Genomic DNA, 22,918 nt, shown 5'->3' with positions numbered 1-22,918 from the left:
ACTATTCAGTTGGAAAGATCTGGATTTAATTCTTCTCCAGGACGTGAAGAACCTTATTCAGGGCTTTTTAACTGAAGGTGAGTTAGCTGGTCTCATACAAAGGGGCAAAGGTTTTTCTCACATAAACCTAAGTTTTGAATCCCACAGTCAGGCCAGGAGAACACATGCACATTTCATAGAAAGCATAGTTATATGCATAGGGCCTGTTAGAATCAATGATAATAAAATATTTGCTATTTATACTGAACATAAACCATAGCAATCAACACAGGCTGCACTGATGTGAGGGCTGTAACTGATCTGTAGTGTAAAGTCCATGAGGGACAAATTGTGCTACACCCTTTTCTGACCAGATGGGCTACTGTGGTGGATGCTTGAGAAATATGTGGAACACTGACTTGCTCTTGAAACAAGTGGACAAAAGACTCAATCTTTCATCCACATTTTGATAAATAATTAATTATCCAACACTTAAGCCTTAACACATGGACTTTAATGCCTGGGAGGATGAATGGTGACATATGCAACATATTGTGGGGCTTTACAAAAGTCACATTTCTTTCACAGCACTATTTAGCATCTCAGACTACAGGCTACTACAAAATAGTTTGAGGAAAATGTAGAAAAGCACAACTGGCCTATATAATCCCTAACAGAAACCAACAAAATACCTCTGGAATGAAATAGAACATCAACTTGAACCAGATTAGTGTATCCAAAGAAAGAAACATGCGGTCAGGACAACAGAAAGCCAAAGAGAGAGCCACAAGGGTGCAGTATTTCAAAAGAGAAAGGTTACCAGTGGTGTGCCACAGGGATCAATTTTGGGGCCATTGTTGTTCAATTTGTATGTTAATAATATATTGGGTGGGTTAGGTTTACCTAGTGATATCCAGCTGTTTGCAGATGGCAATGCACAGTCAGGCTGATGTTAATGCCTTACAACAGGACTTGAACAGATTGCATGAATGGGCAGGTAAGTGGAACTATCAGTTCAATAGTGACAAGTGTAAGGTTTTGAGATTTGGTAAGCAACGATGGAATGCAAAGTATACATTTGGCGGGGAAACTTTAACACGTTCGCTGCCACACTACTCGGGCATAGTTTGTTCCCATATGCCAAGCAATTTCACTTCTTCAAGGTCAGTACGGGTAATCTCGTTGCCAGTGGTAATCGACATATGACTATATTCGTAGTTGGCTTGTGTGGCTTATATACCATCTACGAGTATACACACTTTTGCTGCTAGCTACACAAGCCAAGCATTTTCACTTTTTCAAGGTCAGTACGGGTAATCTCATTGCCGGCAGTAAGCATCATACAAGTATATTCGTATCTGGCTTGTGAGGCTCATATACCAACTACGAGTATACTTGTAGTTGGCAGCGAACGTGTTAATAGAAATAGGGGAGATGAGAGATCTAGGAGTGATGGTGGACAAGGACGTGAAATTCAGAGGCCACATTGCACAAGTTGTGAAGACATCACATCGAATAATGGCAATGATGTGGAGAACCCTGACATGCAGAAATAGAGAAGTTATGATTCCATTGTATAAGGCCTTGATCAGCCCTCATATGGATTATTGTGCACAGATTTGGTCACTGAGTTTTCATGGTGACGAGGATATGTTGAAAAGGGTACAGAGAAGATTCACAAAGGTAGTCGTGCTCCACATTCCAAAAGTCTTTGGAATGTGGAGCACGAGAACAGATTGAGAGAATGTAAGTTGCAGAGCCTCGTGAATAGGAGGAAAAGGGGGGGGGGATATGATTGAGGCATATAAACTGGTCAGGGGTTGTTATCAAGTAGACATGGAAGAAATTTTTCATAGAATGGGAGAGGGGAGTAGAACAAGAGACCATTGCTGGAAACTGTATAAGGAGGGTGTAAGCAAAGGAGTGAGAAGCAGGTTCTTTGCATGGAAGGTGGTTGGTGAGTGGAATGCATTGCCTGAGCGTGTTGTGGATGTGGACACATTGAATCAGTTTAAGATGCGGTTGGATGAGCATTGTATGCAATAGTGAGTACCTCCCACGATAAGTCTCTGACTCCATAGAGGTCAGGTGTTGATGATGATGATAATAATAATAATAGAAAGCCAAAGAAAAGGCATTTATATTTCACAGGTTTTTTTTTTTTTTTTTTTTGGACAGGGAGGGATTCCTATGAGACTGCAAAAGACAATTTAGCTTCTAATCAAAAGAATAACAGTTCACTTATTATTATTATACATAAAATTAACAAAATAATTACATACCACACTTCATTGGCATTTCTAGTTTCAATTTCTTTTGCTATACTTTCATGATCACCAAACCCATATTTCTTCAGGCCTTGAAGCAAAGCTTTCTTCTCTCTGAAAGCCAAATATATATTGAAAACAAATATTGAAAATTATGTAAATTATTATTATATGAAATTATGACTGCCGATATTGAGATGTATGATTTGAAAACAATATTAAGATAAGCTGAGTTACTCTTAGTAATAATAAGTAATAAGCATTTTTATCATTATTGTTATTAGCATTCCACTGGGAGACTTAAGCTGATCATGGGTGGCAATATGAATTCAAATGAGGATCTCAAGATGATAGTCTTCCTCCCAGATTTTAGATTCTGGGATTGTTATAGAGCTCTAGCAGCCAGAAATAGTTTAGCAGATTTTTACTACTACATTTTACTACTAAAGATTTTTACTACTCTGGCAATCTGTCATCCCAGAACAGCTGTAGTGTAGATAACATATTTTCTATGTTCATTTAGTCATGTGTTGTTATTATCAACATTTGACTCCACAGAGTCATCAGAAGAAACTCATCATGGGAGGTAACATACTATTACACACAAAGCTCATCCAACCATACCCTAAACTAATTCAATGAGTCTGCATTCCACTTAGCAACCACTCTCCATACAAAGAACACTTATTTACACTTATTAATAATAATATTTTTGGTTTACAGATCAAGTGTTGATCAATTTTATTAACTTAACTAGTTTCGCCACACTTTAACTGTTGGCATCTTCAGGGCACTTACATATAGGCTGAAACAATCTCACAATTATGTGTAACTATAAAACTGACAGGAATAACTAAATTGTGAAATTGTTTCAGCCTATAAGTAAGTGCCCTGAAGACGCCAACAGTTAAAGTGTGGCGAAACTAGTTGGTTAAGTTAATAAAATTGATCAACACTTGATCTGTAAACCAAAAATATTATTATTAATTCTCATGATCAAGAAAATAAACCTTCATTAAAGAACACCTATTCTTCACTCCTTTGCTCACATCCTCCTTATACAGTTTTCAGAGATGGCCCCTTCCTCCCATTCTATGAAAAATTTCTTCATTGTTAATCTGGTAACAACCCCTGACCAACTTATATGTCTCAATCATATCTCCACTCTTCCTCCTATTCATGAGACTTTGAACATTATATTCTTTCAATCTGTCTTCAATACTCCACATTTCAAATACCAGTTAACACCTTTGTTAATTTTCATTTCATTGCCATGAAAACAAGGTAACCAAACCTGTGCACAATAATCTATATGATGCCTAATCATTTCTCCACCTTATACAATGCAATCATAACCTCTTCATTTCTGCATGTCAAAGTCATCCGAATCATTGCCATTATCCCATGTGTCAATTTCGCTACAATGTGGCCCCTAAATTATGGGTCTTTATCTGCCACCACTCTGAGAATTCTCATCTCCTTCAAAGTTTCCACACAAGTGTATACTTTCAAAACATTACACTTTACAATACTGAATTGACAGTTCCACTTACTTTCCCATTCATACAATCTATTCAAGTCCTCCTGTAAGGCAATAACATCTGCTTTGACTCTGTTCTCCCCAATTTTGCATCATTTGCAAACAGTTCCACGTTTCAGCTTCTAAATGGCATTTACTATCTCAAGTAATGATATGTACTCCTGATTGCATTCCACTTGAACATTTTCTACTACTGTTCTATCACAGTTTAATTTATCAATCTTTCAGGATAATTACTCTGGATATTTTTCTAAGCCTCTTCAATAACCCTCAGAACATACTGGCACATTTATGATATTTATCATCATCTATATTCTTACTGTGGCCAAACAAAAATCTGATTGCGACTTTTATTTTGCTACTTTCACACTTAGTTTCTAAGTTCCTCTGGATTCTCTGGCACAGGCCAACTTACTAAGAACTTTCAACTTACTTTTGGCATTTCTAGGAAAATTTTCTGAAGTCCATCATTAAGTCTGGATTTTTGTATTCTTCTAAATAACTTCTAACATGTCTGTAGCTGAATAAATCAGTTTTCAGAGTTTGAAACTGAGTGCAAGGTTTAATTCCTGTTTTTTAAACTAATTTTTCTGGAATATTATCTGTATATTATTTTAACATCTAATAAAAACTTAAATTCATCATCAAATTCTTGATATGTATCCTCAAGGAGAGTACCGAATACTATGCCAGTACTACATGAAAATTTTACATTAGTATTGACTTCAGGTTGACAATTTTTGGAGATATTATTCTTTATCTGTCAGCACGAAAGTACTGTCAGACCTTATATTTCAGTATTCTAACGCATGCACTTCTAACTGCATCGATCCACCAAGCTGTTTGGTCTTTTTGCCTGCATCCACCATCAAAAACCTGTTTTGCTAATCTTTCTTCTTCTCCCATTCTGTTTAGTGACCATTCTACTTCAAATCATCTCTGGTTGCACAATCTCAGAATGCTAACAATGCATTGTTCTTTCCTAAACTTTCATTTCTAATATGAATCTGCCACTGTTCTCAACTTTTCACTGCTCTAAGTTTTCTCAGAACTCTCACATTTGTAGTCTCCAGTCTTTGATCAAATGATTTATTTATAGCCCAGCTCAGAAGGTCAGAGACCTTCTGAGCTGGGCTATACACATGTAAATGAGCAATATCAGCAAATTGCTCATGTACTATTTATCATAAGATACCACTTAATTATTATTATTATTATTAAGAGAGACCAGTAACTCATCAAGAGAGGCCATACTATTTACACCAGCAGTCATACCAGTTCTTCATGAATTCATTCATGCTACTTGCTCACATAACATCCAATGGCAATCCATTCCAATCATGCACAATTCTTTGCGAGAAAAATCTAGCCATAACCCCCTTCTTGATGGCACTCATTTTCAACTTCCAAGGATGCCTTCACATCCTTTCTCCATCCTCTATAAAATGAAAACTTCCAGTTACTGAAATTCTGTATAGCCTCTTCAGAAGTTTGTAAGTCTCAATCATATCACCTTTCTTTCTCATGTTTGCTAGTGTCTGCAGCATACAAATTCTCAATCTGTCTTTCTTCATAATCAGTATTCCACATCCCTAATATCATTTCTGACACACTCCTTTGCACACTCTGCAATGTATCAGAATCACCATGAAAACTACAAGACCAGATTTGCACACAATAGTCCAAGTGAAGTCCTATCTAGGCCTTGTAAAGAAACAAAATTACTTCTTTATCTTTGCATGTAAAGGTTTGTTTCAGCACTATAATTATCTTCTGAGGGTCTGCGTGGTTAGCTGAGTGGCTATGCACTTCGCAACCATATGCATGAGAAAGGAGTGTCCTGGGTTCAATTCCTGTTGCTGACATGAGGAGCTTAGGATCTTTCTCAGACATAGCCAAGTTAGCTGGTCTTGGGCATGGACTGCAGGGTTTTTCTCCCCAGTTTATCTGGGGTTTTCATTCTGCAAGCAGGCAAACCGGTCTTGAGAACTCAATGCCTCTACAGACATAGGAAACACCAGGAGGCATAGGACTAACCACTTTGTGTACGGCTGAGGTTAAATGAATAGAAAACCGTCGACACCGCAAGGAAAAAGAGGGGAAAAGGAAGAAGAATAAGAAGAATTATTTTCTGAGTTGTATTTGTGATCTTTGCTATATAGCCTTCGAACTTCAACTTCCTGTCTAATAAAACTCCAAGATCCATAGCTTGATCAGTTTCTTCTAGCATAATCCCACATATATAATATGACATTGAATATCCAATCACATCAAATTGCATGACTTCACATTTACTGACACTGAATTGACATTCATTTTCCCATGACCACAATTCTAGCCTATTCAAATCATTATGCAAGTACTGCATATCAGCAACACTCCTGATTACCCTATCTACCATTGCATCATCATCAGCAAATAGCAGTATGTCATATGTCAAATCCTTTTCACTGTCATTAGACTGACAATTAGATAGACAGATTGAATAACAATAGACCAAAGACTGAATCTCGAAGCACATCACTGGTTACCTTGAATTTTGCAGATTCACACCCTCAATATACAACTTTTTGATATTAATCAGTCAGCCATCCTCTTATCCATGCCAATAGTTTATAATCTGTTTTCATATGCTCCAATTTATGCGACACTTGTCCATGCCGTATTTTGTCAAAAGTCTTAGCAAAATCCAACAGTATCATGGTGCATCCATTCCCCTTGTCTAACTCAGTGGTAACATTATTATAATGTTATCAAGTTGCTAAAACATGATCTTCCCTTTTCAATGAACATGCTGTTCATTGAAAAGTAGAGATTCTCTGTCAACTCATTTCTAAATGGGAACCTTAACCAATTTTTCCGAAATTTTCACCATCACTCCTGAGATACTGAATGATTGAAAGTTGGATACATCGGTCTTTGCACCACTGATGTGTAATGGAATTACTATATGTTCTTTCCATTCCTATGGAATCTTTCCTGTTCTCAGACTCAAATTATATATCCTGGTCAAAGGAATAGCCAGTTCAGCTGAACAGTCTTTTAGCATCCATGATGATATCCTATCAGTTTCTATCATAGAATTCTTATTCAGTTTGTGCAACAGCTCTAGTACTTCCTCCTCACATGAGTTTTTACATACAATGAAGAGGTAGCAGTGAGTTCAGTGTTGCATATACCAAGCTGATAGCATAGCATACACCAAGCTTTTAGCAAAATGGCTACTCATTAGTTGAACAATCTCACCTGCATACTATCTGCATTCAGTAGTTATTCTTTCGAATTCATTCTTTCTTAATTAATTCCATATTAATTCCACCTTTTTATCTAATGGTTTTAAGGATTCTTACATCAAAAAAGCTTTTAACATTTGTGGTATCTCTACACCTCTTCCAGTACAGAAGAAATAACTCTCACTCCTATCCCTTATGTGCACAGTATTACTGAACACTACTGAAAGTTTTAAAACCACTGAATATTTTTGTTGCCTTTCACTCCATCAGAAAAGGACAAGTTTCTGCCTCTCAGTTATCCAGGCATCAACCAGATTCCTTGTTCTTGTGGGTTATCTTATTTTGGACAAACTGGAAGATCTGCTTTTATTCAACTAAAAGAACATAAGTCTTGTATTAAATACCACGAGCCTGAACTGGCAAAGCATGCTATTGACACTAAACATGGAGTTTATTGGAACAAAACAAGAGTCCATCATAAAAGTTGGTTCCTCACAGAATGCCTTTATAAAGAAACATGGTTTCTTCATAAGGAATTTCACTGTCCAAACTTAAACAGATACAATAGTCTATGTAGTCTATGTGTATTGCCTTTGTGGGAGATAGTAGTTTTTAAACCTGCAAATCTTTCCTAATTTTATTTTGTTTATTTGTATTGTTATATAATTTTTTTAATAAGTTAGGAAATTATTGACCTCAATTTAGTTATTCAGGTGGAACTTTTTAGAATTGTCTGTTATTGTTTAATTGCTGTTCTGTGATCCAGTACTGATGATACCTATGATACTTAGGAGAAAATTTTACACTAATAAAGAGGCAGTTACAGGGTTAACACTGGCGTTCTTTTGTTTGGTGGAACATGGGAAAAGATCAAGGGCAAGGGGACCATTCCATCAAAGTTGCAAAAGGAAGTTGTGAGCAAGAGGGTAAGGAGTGACTTCTTTGCATGAAGGGTGGTTAAATTGTGGAAAGCACTGCCTGATAGTGGTGAGAGCATGAATGGTCAATGTGTCCAAGGAGTGATATGAAAGACCTGGTTGGACGAGTGGTTAGCATATCTGCTCTCCAGCCAAAAGGCTGTGATTCAAATCCTGCCTTGGGCATGGATGTTTGCGATCATCTATGAAAATACTAATGGGGGTGGTAGTGGACGGTAGATGGCAGTGTAGATGATGATGATAGTTGTGGTTCGTTGTAGTTGGTGGATTGAGTGATGGAGACAAAGAGTTGTAGAGTAGGTGCCCTCCCTCAATGAGATGTCACGTAATAATAATAATAAAGATTGTGTTTTCTAGGTTGGGCCTCCCAATATGAGTCTTGTGACTCCATGGAAGTAATGAATAATAATAATATATAAAACTTGGTAATTTTGATTGCAACTGGCTAACAAAGAACTTTGTATTTTTCAAATGGATCAGTCAAAAGTTGTTAATTGCTGGTCTGTGATCCAGTATTGACAATGCTTATGATACTTAGGAGAAAATTTTACTCTAATAAAGAGGTAGTTACAGTGTAGTCAGCCAGTGCTCCTCGAAGATTTTTAAAAGTGTCACACTGCAAACATCTCATAATGAAAGTCCTTAACCCTAGCAGGCAGTGGATAAATTCTAAACAAATAAGTTCCGGGGCCCCTATAACCAATTGTATTTACCTTTGAAAGCTATCAGGGGAAGCTCCAAACCTCCCTGTGCCTTTCATCATGCGTTCATAATCAGGCGACTGCTGATAATGACTTTGTATACACATTCAAAACTGTAAATAACTGTTGAATAATAACAATAATGTAGGCATAATTACAATTAAGGAAGAAAAGTCACAAAACAGAAAATGTTCCTACAAAATAACCAATTGTATTTACCTTTGAATGCAATCCACTGGTCGAGTGTCCAGCAAGCCAGAAAATCTTTCCTTTCGTTCAGCGTATTAATATTATCGCATTGCAACTGATAGGAATTCTGTATTTCTGTGGATTCGTTAGACCTTTTTCTCTTCAGAAACTACACACAAACTGTCATTACAAACTCGTTTTGCATTATCACTGTAGTCCATGCTATTTTTCCATTTAAAGAAGATACCTTACTTATCCATAGTTGAAATACCATACTTACTCGAATATAACTCTCCCTCGCATATAACTCACACCCCTGATTTTACTTTTTGAAAAAAGAAATTAAAAAGTTTTGCATTTCTCGCACATGAAAAAAAGCTTAAACATTAAGTTACATTGGGGCGAAAGTAACTCGCTTGCAGCGGTAAACAACACACCCTCCCAATAGCCACTATATTGCAGAGACAAGAAAAACAAGTATTTTTATTATGCCACTGAATAAGGTATGAGCAGTCTGTGTAATATATTTCTCAACAAATAATGCAATTAGAGACAACTGGAATAAAAACAACACTAATTGAATCACATGTGGCATCATATAGAAACTATGCTGTATAGACTCAAGCAAAACCATACGATGCACTGGCAAACACAGTATCTAACTAAAAACTATGTTATTAATTAGATGTGTGCTGTTTGCCTGCTGCATAACAGCAATAAAATTCAACCAAACGTGTTAAAATTCGTAAACGTGTTAAAACTAAGAAATATATATATATATATATATATAGTGAATGTTGTTATGGCAGTTTCACATGTGGAATTCTGTTGAAGAGAGCTAGCATTTCAACTCAATTGTCTGCTATGCTTTTATCTTTCAGTTGCGTGACCTTTTGTTAATACCACACGAATCATATGCAGGTCTTAATAACTTGCCATTGCTGTCTGTTTTGCTGGGGCCTGCCCCGGAGAGCCCAGGTGAATTTAACCACTGCTAGCAGGAAACAAAAAAGAATGGAAAAGTGGGCCGATTAAAAACTACATAATACCCTTCATGTTCACCACTTTCCTTATGCAACTTCTATTTCCTCATAAATGAAGCCACACTTCATTAATGAATGATTTTAATGAAAACAATCAATATAGCTATAATGCATTCAATAAATCAAAAAGGGACATCCAAAACTGTTTCAACAGGCCTGGACTAGAAAAAATATGATTGCAAACGTGATTGTGCTCACCATATTACCAATAAAAGTGGAACTAATTTACAGTGGCAAAAAAACCAAATATTCTAAAAGTGTTTTTTTTTTATATATATAATAAGAGCTATCAAAGTTCAGCGTTTAAGAATGGACCTATTTTTCCTTATATTGCACAAATTACAGTCTTCTAGTTTTCTATGCATTTGATTCATACAGAGTTTTGTGAGGACATTTCTCTTGCCAAAACGTTCATTGGCGATCACGCGATATCGCGTGATGCGAGTTCTCATCGTTCGGACAATCACGCATTATCGTGTGGACGTCACTATCAAGTTTCTAAGCGGAATAGTGTAGTGGCCACAGCGAAATGGTGCGTAATATTTATATTGGCCACTAGGGAAGGGATCGACTTTCATGGAGTGGGGATGGCCGTCAGCCATTGTCTACTGTTTATGTTAGCCAGTGTGCACAGTGGGCGTTCGGAGAAGGCAACGACGCGACGATTTTATTTAGTTATTCATTGATTTAGCGTGCTTGAAGTTTGGTTTTTATTTATTTTGAGTATTGTTTTTTTTTTTTTTTTTTTAAGTAAGTTCCCTATAAATGTTGATTTTTGATAATTATTTTTTTCTAATTGTACGTTATTTTTGAAAATTCTATGTGATTATAAAAGACTGATAATTAAAGTTATAATTATTATATTTAAATGTTTTTATTTGTAAAATATATAACTTATTTGACCGAATTACATATCACGCGATATCGCGTAATAGATATTTAGAGTACATAAATCCTATGTACATAATAATAAAAGCATATAAATAATATATTTAACTTATTTTGAGGGGTGCTTAAGGTTCAAAGCTGTATAACTGAGAGGAGACCTCCACATAGCCTTTAAAGGAATGCGGAGAACCGACCAGGGCTTCTGACCTAATGTCCAATCCTCACCTTCTCGTGGTGCACCCTGTTGGGTATCTACTTTGATACTGAACGAACGAGGATGGGCTGGCAATTTGGGATTTAGCCGACCAAATTGTATTCTTATTGGTTAAACCAAAATAAAAAATGATGGTACAACATGACAAAATTTCATGCCGGCTGGGGCGTCGCCCGGTTAAACAAGGCCCCCGTTGTTTTCGCCAGGGAACCAGGGCGAACAGCGAAAAGTCAGCTACTGGAACAAATCTGAAAACAAACCCCAACTCAACATCAACAGAGTTAAAGATCGGTACTATCAATGTAAGAAGCCTGAATGGCAAAGAAATGGAGCTAGCTGAGGAATTAGATAAGTACCAGATCAACATAATAGGGGTGACTGAAACAAAAAAGACCAAAACTGGTGAGATCTTTCTGAGCAATAAATACAAAATGTTATATTCAGGCAATGACAATCAAGGAAAAGAAGGAGTAGCCATAGAATTCAACACAAAATATGAGGCTAATCTTCTTGAATGGCAGTCAGTCTCTGGTAGAGTAATGTGGGCAAATATGAGAATGGGGAACTGGACAATGAGACTGATTTGTGCTTATGGTCCCACAGAATGTTCTACTAAGGCAGAAGTGGAGGAATTTTTCGACGCTCTAGAAAAAGCAACTGACACAATGAAAAAGGAAAAGTTGGTCCTTGTTGGGGATCTAAATAGCAGAGTAGGAAATGATTTTGAGACATACAAAAATATTTTGGGAAAATTTGGAGAAAAGAGCAAAGCTAATAATAATGGCAAATATCTGTTGGATTTCTGCTCAGGACATGGACTGGTTATTACTAACACCATGTTCCAACATAAAAATGTGCATAAATTCACATGGAGAGAAGAGGCACGGAATAAGAAAAGTCTCATTGACTATGTTATTGTTGATAGTGATGTTTTCTCCCTGGTGCAGGACACCAGAGTGTACAGAGGATTTGAAATTGGAAGTGATCACTATTTAGTCCTGAGCAGGATAAAATTGAATTTCATATTGAAAAGAATAACATGTAAGAAAGTTTTAAAGCGAATAAAAGTTGAGCAGCTCTCAGATGTAAACTGTAGACTAAAATACACAAAGATTATTGAAGAAAAAATGAAAGAGTTTGAGAACAGGAACCAAACCTTGGAGATTCAGTGGCAAGCCTTCAAGAAAACACTGATTGATTCAGCCAGAGAGGCATGTGGTGAGGTTGTCTGCAAGGATAGAAAAATCAGAACTCCCTGGTGGACACAGGAAGTTAAAGAGGCAGTGAAGGAAAAGAAGAAATCATATCAAAAGTTCCTGGCAAATAAGTCAGCTTTTACTCTTACAGAATACAGAGACAAATGTAAGAAAGCTAAACAGTGTGTAAAACTAGCTAAACAAAAGTCATGGGAGGACTTTGGCAAGAATATAGAAAATAAATATCAAGAAGGTGGCAAAATATTCTGGAGGTTGTTGAAGAAGCTTAGGAATGGAGGAAAGAGTGCTGTAAAAGGAGTTAGAGATGATAAAGGTGACATGAAAACAGGAGAAAAAGATATCCTTGAAGTATGGAGTAATTACTTTGAAAAACTGCTAAATGAAACAAGCAGTGATGACAGCACAGTGATAAAAAACAATGACCAGGCATGCAGTCAGGAATACATATCCATACTTGAAGTAGAAAAAGCCATCAACGGCTTGAAATGTGGAAAGGCAGCAGGAGTAGATGATATTCGACCAGAAATGCTGAAGTATGGTGGTATAAAAGACTTACAGTGGCTGCACTGCATAGTTCAGAAAGCCTGGACAGAGGGACGAATTCCCGATGATTGAAGTAGAGCTCTCATAGTACCCATATATAAAAAGAGAAATAAAACCGAATGTGAGAATTACAGAGGTATTTCCCTACTGAGTGTTCCTGGCAAGATCTATTCAAGTATACTTGAGAAACGGTTGAGAACAATTGTGGAAGAAAAGCTTGGGGAAGAACAAGCTGGATTCAGGCCAAATAGAAACTGTCAGGATCAGATCTTCACTTTACAACAAATAGTCGAGAAAGCATGGGAATATAACAAAGAACTGTATTCAAGTTTTGTCGATTTGGAAAAGGCATATGACAAGGTGCCAAGAGAGAAGCTATTCAATATGCTGCAGTTATATGGTGTCAATGGGGCATTATATCAAGCAATACTTAGTCTTTATTTGAGTTGTAAGTCAGCAGTTAGAAATGAAGGAAGTACAGGAAGATGGTTTCATGTTAAATCTGGTGTGAGACAAGAATGTACATTATCCCCTCTGTTATTCATTATCTATATGGATCACATTATGAAGGAAAGTGGTATTAAACCTGATATCAAAATTGGAGATGTTAATGTCAGCTCTTTGCTTTATGCGGATGATGTTATACTTCTAAATAAATCCGCTACAAGTCTGCAAGATTCTCTGACTAAATTGAATAGCTGTTGTAATAGATATGGTATGAAGGTCAGCAATAAAAAGACAAAGACAATGAAAATAGGCAGAATCATTGAAAATGTCAACTGTGTTGTGAATGGAGAACCTATGGAACAAGTAAAACATTTCAGCTACTTAGGCACAATTTTTACTAAAGATGGTAAATTAAATATGGAAATAGACAACAGAATCAGCAAAGCTGGTATGGTGGGAAGTCAATTGAATAAATTCATATGGAATAAGAGAGAAATTAGTCGGAACACTAAATTAGCTGTATACAAGACAGTGTTCAAACCAGTTTTAACTTATGGATCTGAGAGCTGGGTCAGAAGTAAAACACTTGACCAAAGACTAGAGACCGCAGATATGAGAGTCCTGAGAAAGATTAGAGGCGTGAACAGATGGCATCAATGGCAATATCATATGAAAAATGAGGATATTGGGAAAGAACTTGACATTGTCAGCATCCAGGAATGCGTTAGCAGAGCTAATCTCAGGTGGTATGGTCACTTAAATAGAATGGGAGAGGAAAGATTAGCAAAACAAGTGTTCTCTGCCAGGTTGGCAGGAAAATGACCCAGAGGAAGACCAAGATATAGGTGGATTGATACGGTACAAAGTGCCTTAGACGATAGAAATATAAGATCTGATAATGTTGGAGTCTTGACAAGTAACAGACTGATTTGGAGGAAAATTGTAGATAGGAAGTTAGTAATGATGTAATTTTTTCATGTAGTACTGTCATATCCTGTACACCCCTTGAGGGTACATGGCAGGAATTTGATGATGATGAACTTATTTTGAGCACAATAAAAACTAAATAAAAAAATAAAAAAAATTTGGCCACCACACGAAATTCCAATTTTCAGCTTGGCAATGAACGTGTTAAAAAAAGATAAATAAAAAATATGAAGTTTCACAGTCTCACACTTTACAACCCTGCTTACTGAACGGATCAAAAAAGACCATGCTTGGTCATTTTTGATCTGGTTTATGAGGAGAGGGTTCTGGGTATGTATTATAAATTTTGGATAACTTTCAAAATTGGGATTGCAATAAAGACTATACAAAACAATGTGCAACTTGCCTGAGTGTCCAATATGATGGCCGAAAATGTAGTAACAGCTTATTTTTTTGCTTTCTTCGCCTTCCCTCAAACAATGATGTTTCATCTCTTTGGCTTTCAACAAACAAAGCATCATCACTCTCCTAATTGTAAAATAATAAATAATAATAATAAACATCATAGAAATAAATATTGAAATACAGATGATACATGTCAAAGAATGACACATTTGGTCTAATTTTCTAGGCATCACAATAACATGACTTATTACAAGGAACAAATGCTGAGAATACTTCAGTGACCTGAAACATCTTGGCATCCAAATGCAATGTAGGTGGATTATTTAAAATTAAGTGGATATTGAATATCACATTATTTCTTAGCCGAATAAGAAACTCAAAGATAGGAAATCTAATCTAAGAGTTTCATGCCGAATATAGAAAACTATAAAGTTTGGAAAGTCCAAGCATAAGCCAACTCTTCGATTAGATTTCCTATCTTTGAGTTTCCTATTCAGGCTAAGAAACAATGTGGTATTCAATATCCACTTAATTTTAAATAATTTTATGTCGCCAAAGTGAAGCCTGTTGGCTCTTATTTCAGTAATTGTATTTGTGCACCTTTTGGCAACTCGTACAGTAAAGAAATAAGCTCTGACTATTGAGACCTTAATACTGCATCTAGGTCTACCTACTCACTGATGAGACCTCAAAAAAGGTCGAAACCAGTCTGGGTAGTGACCTTCTCTCATAATGTAGAACAGTAATACATCTCCTAGAAGCTGTTGTTTTACATTATGGGTAAATACTAAGGACAGTGATTGGAGCTTGCTCTACCTTTACTACAAGTTGCCCTAGCATTGTACTACCAGGTGTTGGCATACGCTTGGACTCGCCGAACTTTACAGTTTTCTATATTCGGCATGAAACTCTTAGATTAGATTTCCTATCTTTGAGTTTCTTATTCGGCTAAGAAATAATGTGGTATTCAATATCCACTTAATTTTGAATCATTTTACATTGCAGAAGTGAAGTCTGTTGGCTCTTATTTCAGTAATAGTAGATAGATCATTTGCAAGAGGTGATTATAAGTCAGTGCATCGTAATTCATTTGCCGATCTCCACAAAAAAAAAAAAACTTCCTCTTTTACTTGTTCACTACATCTTCAAGCAACTTTCATAACTTCAGCTTTGTGCATATGTTCTCCCCTCAGCTCTGCAATAATTATTTGATTGGTTGTTTAAAATAATGGTACTAATGTACAACTGATTCTCAAACATTTGCGGATGGAGAAAACAAAAAAAAAATTTTTTAATATAAAATGAAATCAAAAGCTATTTTCTTCTTCCTTGCTTATGATTTTCTATAATTTTGTGAAGGTACTGTTCCTCAAGTCCTTTTTAGGAAATCTAGAGCTAATCTTTTCTTTTTTTTTAAAGTTAACCTTTTCTTATTTAATTTTGGTGCCAGATGGTTCCACCCCCAAAAAATTAACTCCATTTTAAATCAAGGAGCTATTTTTAAATTGTCTTTTCTTGTTTAAACTGTTGACCTAATAAACTATATGTTTGTTTTCATCTATATTTTATCCAAGCATAAAATATCAGGTTCAAGAATATTTGGTGAACGTAGTTGATTCATAACACTGGAAAGATGAGCAATTTTTTCAAATTTTTGTTAACAATACTGAGGGAATTTATTGTTTTATGCATGTGCAAGATAGACTGAGTTATTTAGATGTAAGAAAAACATTATATTTTCTTAAATTTTTCCAGAAAGCTAAGTCTGAGTATGAAAAGAAACTGGCTCTGCAAGTTAAAGACAACCCAAATGAATTCTATCATTATGCTGAAAAGTAAAAGAAAGAATGAATTTGAAAGAATAACTCTACTGAATGCAGATGGCATGCAGGTGACTGATGCAAAAGAGATTGTTCAACTAATGAATAGCCATTTTGCTAAAAGCTATCAACCTAGTATATGCAACAGTGAACTCAACACTACCACTTCACTGTACGAGGAAACGTGCATCAGGAGGAAGTACTAGAGCTGTTGCACAAACTGAATAAGATTTCTACAATAGGAACTGATGAGACAGAACAGATGCTAAGACTGTTCAGCTGAGCTGGCTATTTCTTGGACAGGCCATATAAACTGAGTCTCAGGAGTGGTGGTGAAGATTTTGGAAAAGCTGGTTAGGGCTCACATTCAGAAATGGGTTGACAGAGAATCTCTACATTGCAATGAATAGCATGGGTTGACAAAGGGAAAGTCATGTTTTAGCAACTTGCCACATTTAATAATAATGTTACAACTGAGTTAGACGAGGGGAATGGATACACCATGATACTTTTGGATTTTGCTAAGGCTTTTGACAGAATACAGCATGGAAGACTGTTGAATAAATTGGAGAATATGAGATTGGATTATAAACTATTGGCATGGATAAGAGGATGGCTCACTGACAGATATCAAAAAGTTATGCAGTCTGTACATTAATGATATTGGGAAGGATTTAACATGTGACATACCGTTATTTGCTGATGATGCAAAGACACTTAAGGTAATCATGAGTTCTGCTGATATATAGTGCTTGCAGAATGATTTGAATAGGCTAGAACTGTGGTCATGGGAAAATGGATGTCAGTTCAATGTAGTAAATGTGAAGTCCTCAATCTGATGTGATTAGATATTCAATGCCGTATTATTATTGGTGGGATTATACTAGAAGAAACTAATCAGGCTATGGATCTTGGGGTTCTAGTAGACAGGAAGCTGAAGTTCAAGGGTCATATAGCAAAGATTGTAAATACAATTCAGAGAATAATTGCAATGCTGAAATGAACCTTAACATGTAAAGATAAGTCATTTTACCTCTTTACATGGACTTGATAAGACCTCACTAGGATTAATGCATACAGTTTTGGTCTCCTGGTTTCCATGGTGATTCTGATGCAGTGAAGAGTGTGTGTGTGTGTGTGTGTAAAGGAGAGTGCCAAAAATGATATCAGGGTTGTGGAATACTGATTATGAAGACAGATCGAGAATTAGTAGGCTGCAGACACTAGCAAACAAGAGAAAAAGGAATGACATGAATGAGACTTAAAAATTTCTGAAAGGGTTATACAAAATTTTAGAAGATGGAATTTTTTAATTTTATGAAAGATGGGGAAAGGATGTAAGAGTATCCTTGGAAGTTGAGAATGAATAGGAAGGGGGAGCAAAAGCTAGATTTTTCCTCTTATAGAGTAATACATGAGTGGAATGGATTGCTGTTTGATGTTTATGCAAGTAACCTGAATGAATTCAAGAACAGGCAAGACACCTGGTGCGAATAGTATGGTCTTCCTTGATGAGTTCCTGACTCCCTGGTGGCCTCCCTTAATAATAATAAATTAGATAAAGATAATTGCAGCCAAGATGTCTTTGTCATCATCATCATCAAATTCCTGCCATGTACCCTCAAGGGGTGTACAGGATATGACAGTACTACATGAAAAAATTACATCATTACTAACTTCCTATCTACAATTTTCCTCCAAATCAGTCTGTTACTTGTCAAGACTCCAACATTATCAGATCTTATATTTCTATCGTCTAAGGCATTTTGTACCGTATCAATCCACCTATATCTTGGTCTTCCTCTGGGTCGTTTTCCAGCCAACCTGGCAGAGAACACTTGTTTTGCTAATCTTTCCTCTCCCATTCTATTTAAGTGACCATACCACCTGAGATTAGCTCTGCTAACGCATTCCTGGATGCTGACAATGTCAAGTTCTTTCCCAATATCCTCATTTTTCATATGATATTGATATTGATGCCATCTGTTCACACCTCTAATCTTTCTCAGGACTCTCATATCTGCGGTCTCTAGTCTTTGGTCAAGTGTTTTACTTCTGACCCAGCTCTCAGATCCATAAGTTAAAACTGGTTTGAACACTTTCTTGTATACAGCTAATTTAGTGTTCCGACTAATTTCTCTCTTATTCCATATGAATTTATTCAATTGACTTCCCACCATACCAGCTTTGCCGATTCTGTTGTCTATTTCCATATTTAATTTACCATCTTCAGTAAAAATCGTGCCTAAGTAGCTGAAATGTTTTACTTGTTCCACAGGTTCTCCATTCACAACACAGTACATTTTCAATGATTCTGCCTATTTTCATTGTCTTTGTCTATTTATTGCTGACCTTCATACCATATCTATTACAACAGCAATTCAATTTAGTCAGAGAATCTTGCAGACTTGTAGCAGATTTATTTAGAAGTATAACATCATCCGCATAAAGCAAAGAGCTGACATTAACTTCTCCAATTTTGATATCAGGTTTAATACCACATTCCTTCATAATGTGATCCATATAGATAATGAATAACAGAGGGGATAATGTACATCCTTGTCTCACACTAGATTTAACATTAAGCCATACTTCTGTACTTCCTTCAATTCTAACTGCTGACTTACAACTCAAATAAAGACTAAGTATTGCTTGATATAATGCCCCATTGACACCATATAACTGCAGCGTATTGAATAGCTTCTCTCTTGGCACCTTGTCATATGCCTTTTCCAAATCGACAAAACTTAAATACAGTTCTTTGTTATATTCCCATGCTTTCTCGACTATTTGTCGTAAAGTGAAGATCTGATCCTGACAGCCTCTATTTGGCCTGAATCCAGCTTGTTTTCTTCACCAAGCTTTTCTTCCACAATTGTTCTCAACCGTTTCTCAAGTATACTTGCATAGATCTTGCCAGGAACAGTCAGTAGGGAAATACCTCTGTAATTCTCACATTCAGTTTTATTTCCCTTTTTATATATGCGTACTATGAGAGCTCTACTCCAATCATCGGGAATTCGTCCCTCTGTCCAGGCTTTCTGAACTATGCAGTGCAGCCACTGTAAGACTTTTATACCACCATACTTCAGCATTTCTGGTCGAATATCATCTACTCCTGCTGTCTTTCCACATTTCAAGCCTTTGATGGCTTTTTCTACTTCAAGTATGGATATGTATTCCTGACTGCATGCCTGGTCAGTGTTTTTTTATCACTGTGCTGTCATCACTGCTTGTTTCATTTAGCAGTTTTTCAAAGTAATTACTCCATACTTCAAGGATATCTTTTTCTCCGTTTTCATGTCACCTTTATCATCTCTAACTCCTTTTACAGCACTCTTTCCTCCATTCCTAAGCTTCTTCAACAACCTCCAGAATATTTTGCCACCTTCTTGATATTTATTTTCTATATTCTTGCCAAAGTCCTCCCATGACTTTTGTTTAGCTAGTTTTACACACTGTTTAGCTTTCTTACATTTGTCTCTGTATTCTGTAAGAGTAAAAGCTGACTTATTTGCCAGGAACTTTTGATATGCTTTGTTCTTTTCCTTCACTGCCTCTTTAACTTCCTGTGTCCACCAGGGAGTTCTGATTTTTTTATCCTTGCACACAACCTCACCACATGCTTCTCCCGCAGAATCAATCAATGTTTTCTTCAGAGTTTGCCACTGAATCTCCAAGGTTTGATTCCTGTTCTAAAACTCTTTCATTTTCTTTTCAATAATCTTTGTGTATTTTAGTCTACAGTTCACATCTGAGAGCTGCTCAACTTTTATTCGCTTTAAAACTTTCTTACATGTTATTCTTTTCAATATGAAATTCAATTTTATCCTGCTCAAGACTAAATAGTGATCACTTCCAATTTCAAATCCTCTGTACACTCTGGTGTCCTGCACCAGGGAGAAAACATCACTATCAACAATAACATAGTCAATGAGACTTTTCTTATTCCGTGCCTCTTCTCTCCATGTGAATTAGTGCACATTTTTATGTTGGAACATGGTGTTAGTAATAACCAGTCCCTGTCCTGAGCAGAAATCCAACAGATATTTGCCATTATTATTAGCTTTGCTCTTTTCTCCAAATTTTCCCAAAATATTTTTGTATGTCTCACAATCATTTCCTACTCTGCTATTTAGATCCCCAACAAGGACCAAGTTTTCCTTTTTCAATGTGTCAGTTGCTTTTTCTAAAGCCTCAAAAAATTCCTCCACTTCTACCTTAGTAGAACCTTCTGTGGGACCATAGGCACAAATAAGTCTCATTGTCCAGTTCCCCATTCTCATATTTGCCCACATTACTCTACTTGAGACTGACTGCCATTCAAGAAGATTAACCTCGTATTTTGTGTTGAATACTACTGCTACTCCTTTTCCTTGATTGTCATTGCCTGAATATAACATTTTGTATTAATTGCTCAGAAAGATCTCACCAGTTTTGGTCTTTTTTGTTTCAGTCACCCCTATTATGTCGATCTGGTACTTATCTAATTCCTCAGCTAGCTCCATTTCTTTGCCATTCAGGCTTCTTACGTTGATAGTACCGATCTTTAACTCTGGTGACGTTGAGTTGGGGTTTGTTTTCAGATTTGTTCCAGTAGCTGACTTTTCGCTGTTCGCCCTGGTTACCTGGCGAAAACAACGGGGGCCTTGTTTAACCGGGCGACGCCCCAGCTGGCATGAAATTTTGTCATGTTGTACCATCATTTTTTATTTTGGTTTAACCAATAAGAATACAATTTGGTCAGCTAAATCCCAAATTGCCAGCCCATCCTCGTTCGTTCAGTATCAAAGTAGATACCGAACAGGGTGCACCACGAGAAGGTGAGGATTGGACATTAGGTCAGAAGCCCTGGTTGGTTCTCTGCATTCCTTTAAAGGCTATGTGGAGGTCTCCTCTCAGTTATACAGCTTTGACCCTTAAGCACCCCGATGTCTTTGTTGGGTTTGCTAAATTTGCATGATTTCATGCAGTGTAAAATTTGTGAGATGTACTTGTCACAAAAATTGTAAGATTTGTGGAAGAATAGAAAAACTAGCAACTGTATAATAAATGGTTTGAAAGTGAATATGCAGAGAACAAATTATGTGATAGTAGAGTGGAGGTCATTGATACTGGAGGGGGGGTCAGGAGAATTAGAAGACCTGAATAAAGAAATTGAACACTTGCATTGAGTCCTTCACAGGACAAAGTGCAAGATTGAAAGTTGAAAAACGACAAGATATCAGCAGAACTGAAAACAGAAAAAAAAAAAAAAAAAGAGGTCTGAAGACTAAAAGAAAATTGTAAGAATAATCAAGAGAATGAGAATAAGCAAATAATTATTTGTGGTGACATATGATAAGGGGAGTTCTTCAAGAAAGCACTACACAATCTTGTTTTCCTGGTGCAAAAATTACTATCAGATAAAAATGCTGTCAGAATGCAGAAAAGGAAAGTGAAAGAATCGTTTTGGCTGGAACCAATGATCAGAGAGGTGAGAAATATTGTATGGTTGAGAATGTCAGAGAGTTGTTGGAAGAAGCAAAAAAAAAAAAAGAAGAGCAACAGGTTTGTAAAAACTTCTGCTCCACAACAGATCCCTGACATTTACTACACAGCCTTGGTCTCCATTCCTTATATTAGCAAACTTTCTCTCAAAATCACCAATCTCCTTAAATCTCATGACATACGTAGGAGTGGCTTTCAAGCTCATTGTTACATCCACCTAAGGACCACAATCCTTTCAACAAACATCTTGGAGTTTACAATATTCCATGTTCTTATGGCCTTGCTTACATAGGGCAAACATCTAAAAGTTTTGAAATTAGACAAAAAAGAGCACATTGGAGATGTTAATAATAGAGAAGACAGCTCAGACATTGTTTTCCACTTCTCCCACACTCGCCACAATACTGAATAGGACAAAGAGCTTTACATAAAAGACAACTTCGGTGCAACTTTCAGATCAAATTGTTATAGCTTTGTTTTTGAGGGTGTTAATGACTCCAAATTTTTGTGAAGGGTGGTGATATGAAGAAGAAGCTGTTAAACAAGAATTAAGAATGATTAGCAATACATTTATAAATAATGGCTATAGCAAAAATACTATTAATAAAATTCTTCATAAAACTTCATCAAAAAATATTGATTATAGTAAAACTATTGCTATCCCATACATTAAAGGGTTATCAGAGAAAATTAATAGAATCCTACAGCATTACAATCTTAATGCCAATTTTAAACCACCTTTAAAATTAAAAAACATATTCAACTCCTCTAAGGATCCTTTCCCCCCATTGGCTCATCCTGGAGTTAATTGCATCTATTGCACCTGTAACTTACCTTATATTGGAGAAACTGGACGTACAATCCCTATTCATAAAAAAGAGCACAAACGACACATTAAATTTAACGATTTTGGTGAAGAAGGCCTCTCAGATCATGCTCCTAACCAAATTGATTGGAAAAGTACTTGCTCATTACATCATACAAATAACTGGTATGAACAAAAATTTAAAGAAGCCTGTGAAATTTTGATTAACCACCCCAATCTTAACAATAATGTTGGCATAAAAATCCCAAGAT

General features: G+C 36.3%; 1 protein-coding gene across 1 annotated transcript in view; it reads right to left on the bottom strand.

Moving 5' to 3' along the window:
- Positions 1-22,918, bottom strand: part of LOC150096390 (uncharacterized) — a 91,410-nt gene that overhangs the window by 55,709 nt on the left and 12,783 nt on the right. Inside the window, exons 2-3 of the mRNA XM_090409390.1 lie at positions 14,529-14,654; positions 2,262-2,356 (exon numbers count right to left, since the gene is read on the bottom strand). Coding sequence (XP_090265516.1) covers positions 2,262-2,356; positions 14,529-14,654 — 221 coding nt within the window. The remainder of the gene's footprint in view (positions 1-2,261; positions 2,357-14,528; positions 14,655-22,918) is intronic.

Source organism: Typopeltis vanoorti, chromosome 19 (genome assembly GCF_054136105.1).
Source record: "Typopeltis vanoorti isolate ZY-2024b chromosome 19, IOZ_Tvanoo_1.0, whole genome shotgun sequence".
In the NCBI taxonomy this organism is placed as follows: domain Eukaryota; kingdom Metazoa; phylum Arthropoda; class Arachnida; order Uropygi; family Thelyphonidae; genus Typopeltis; species Typopeltis vanoorti.
This window is presented reverse-complemented; position numbering and strand designations above follow the sequence as displayed.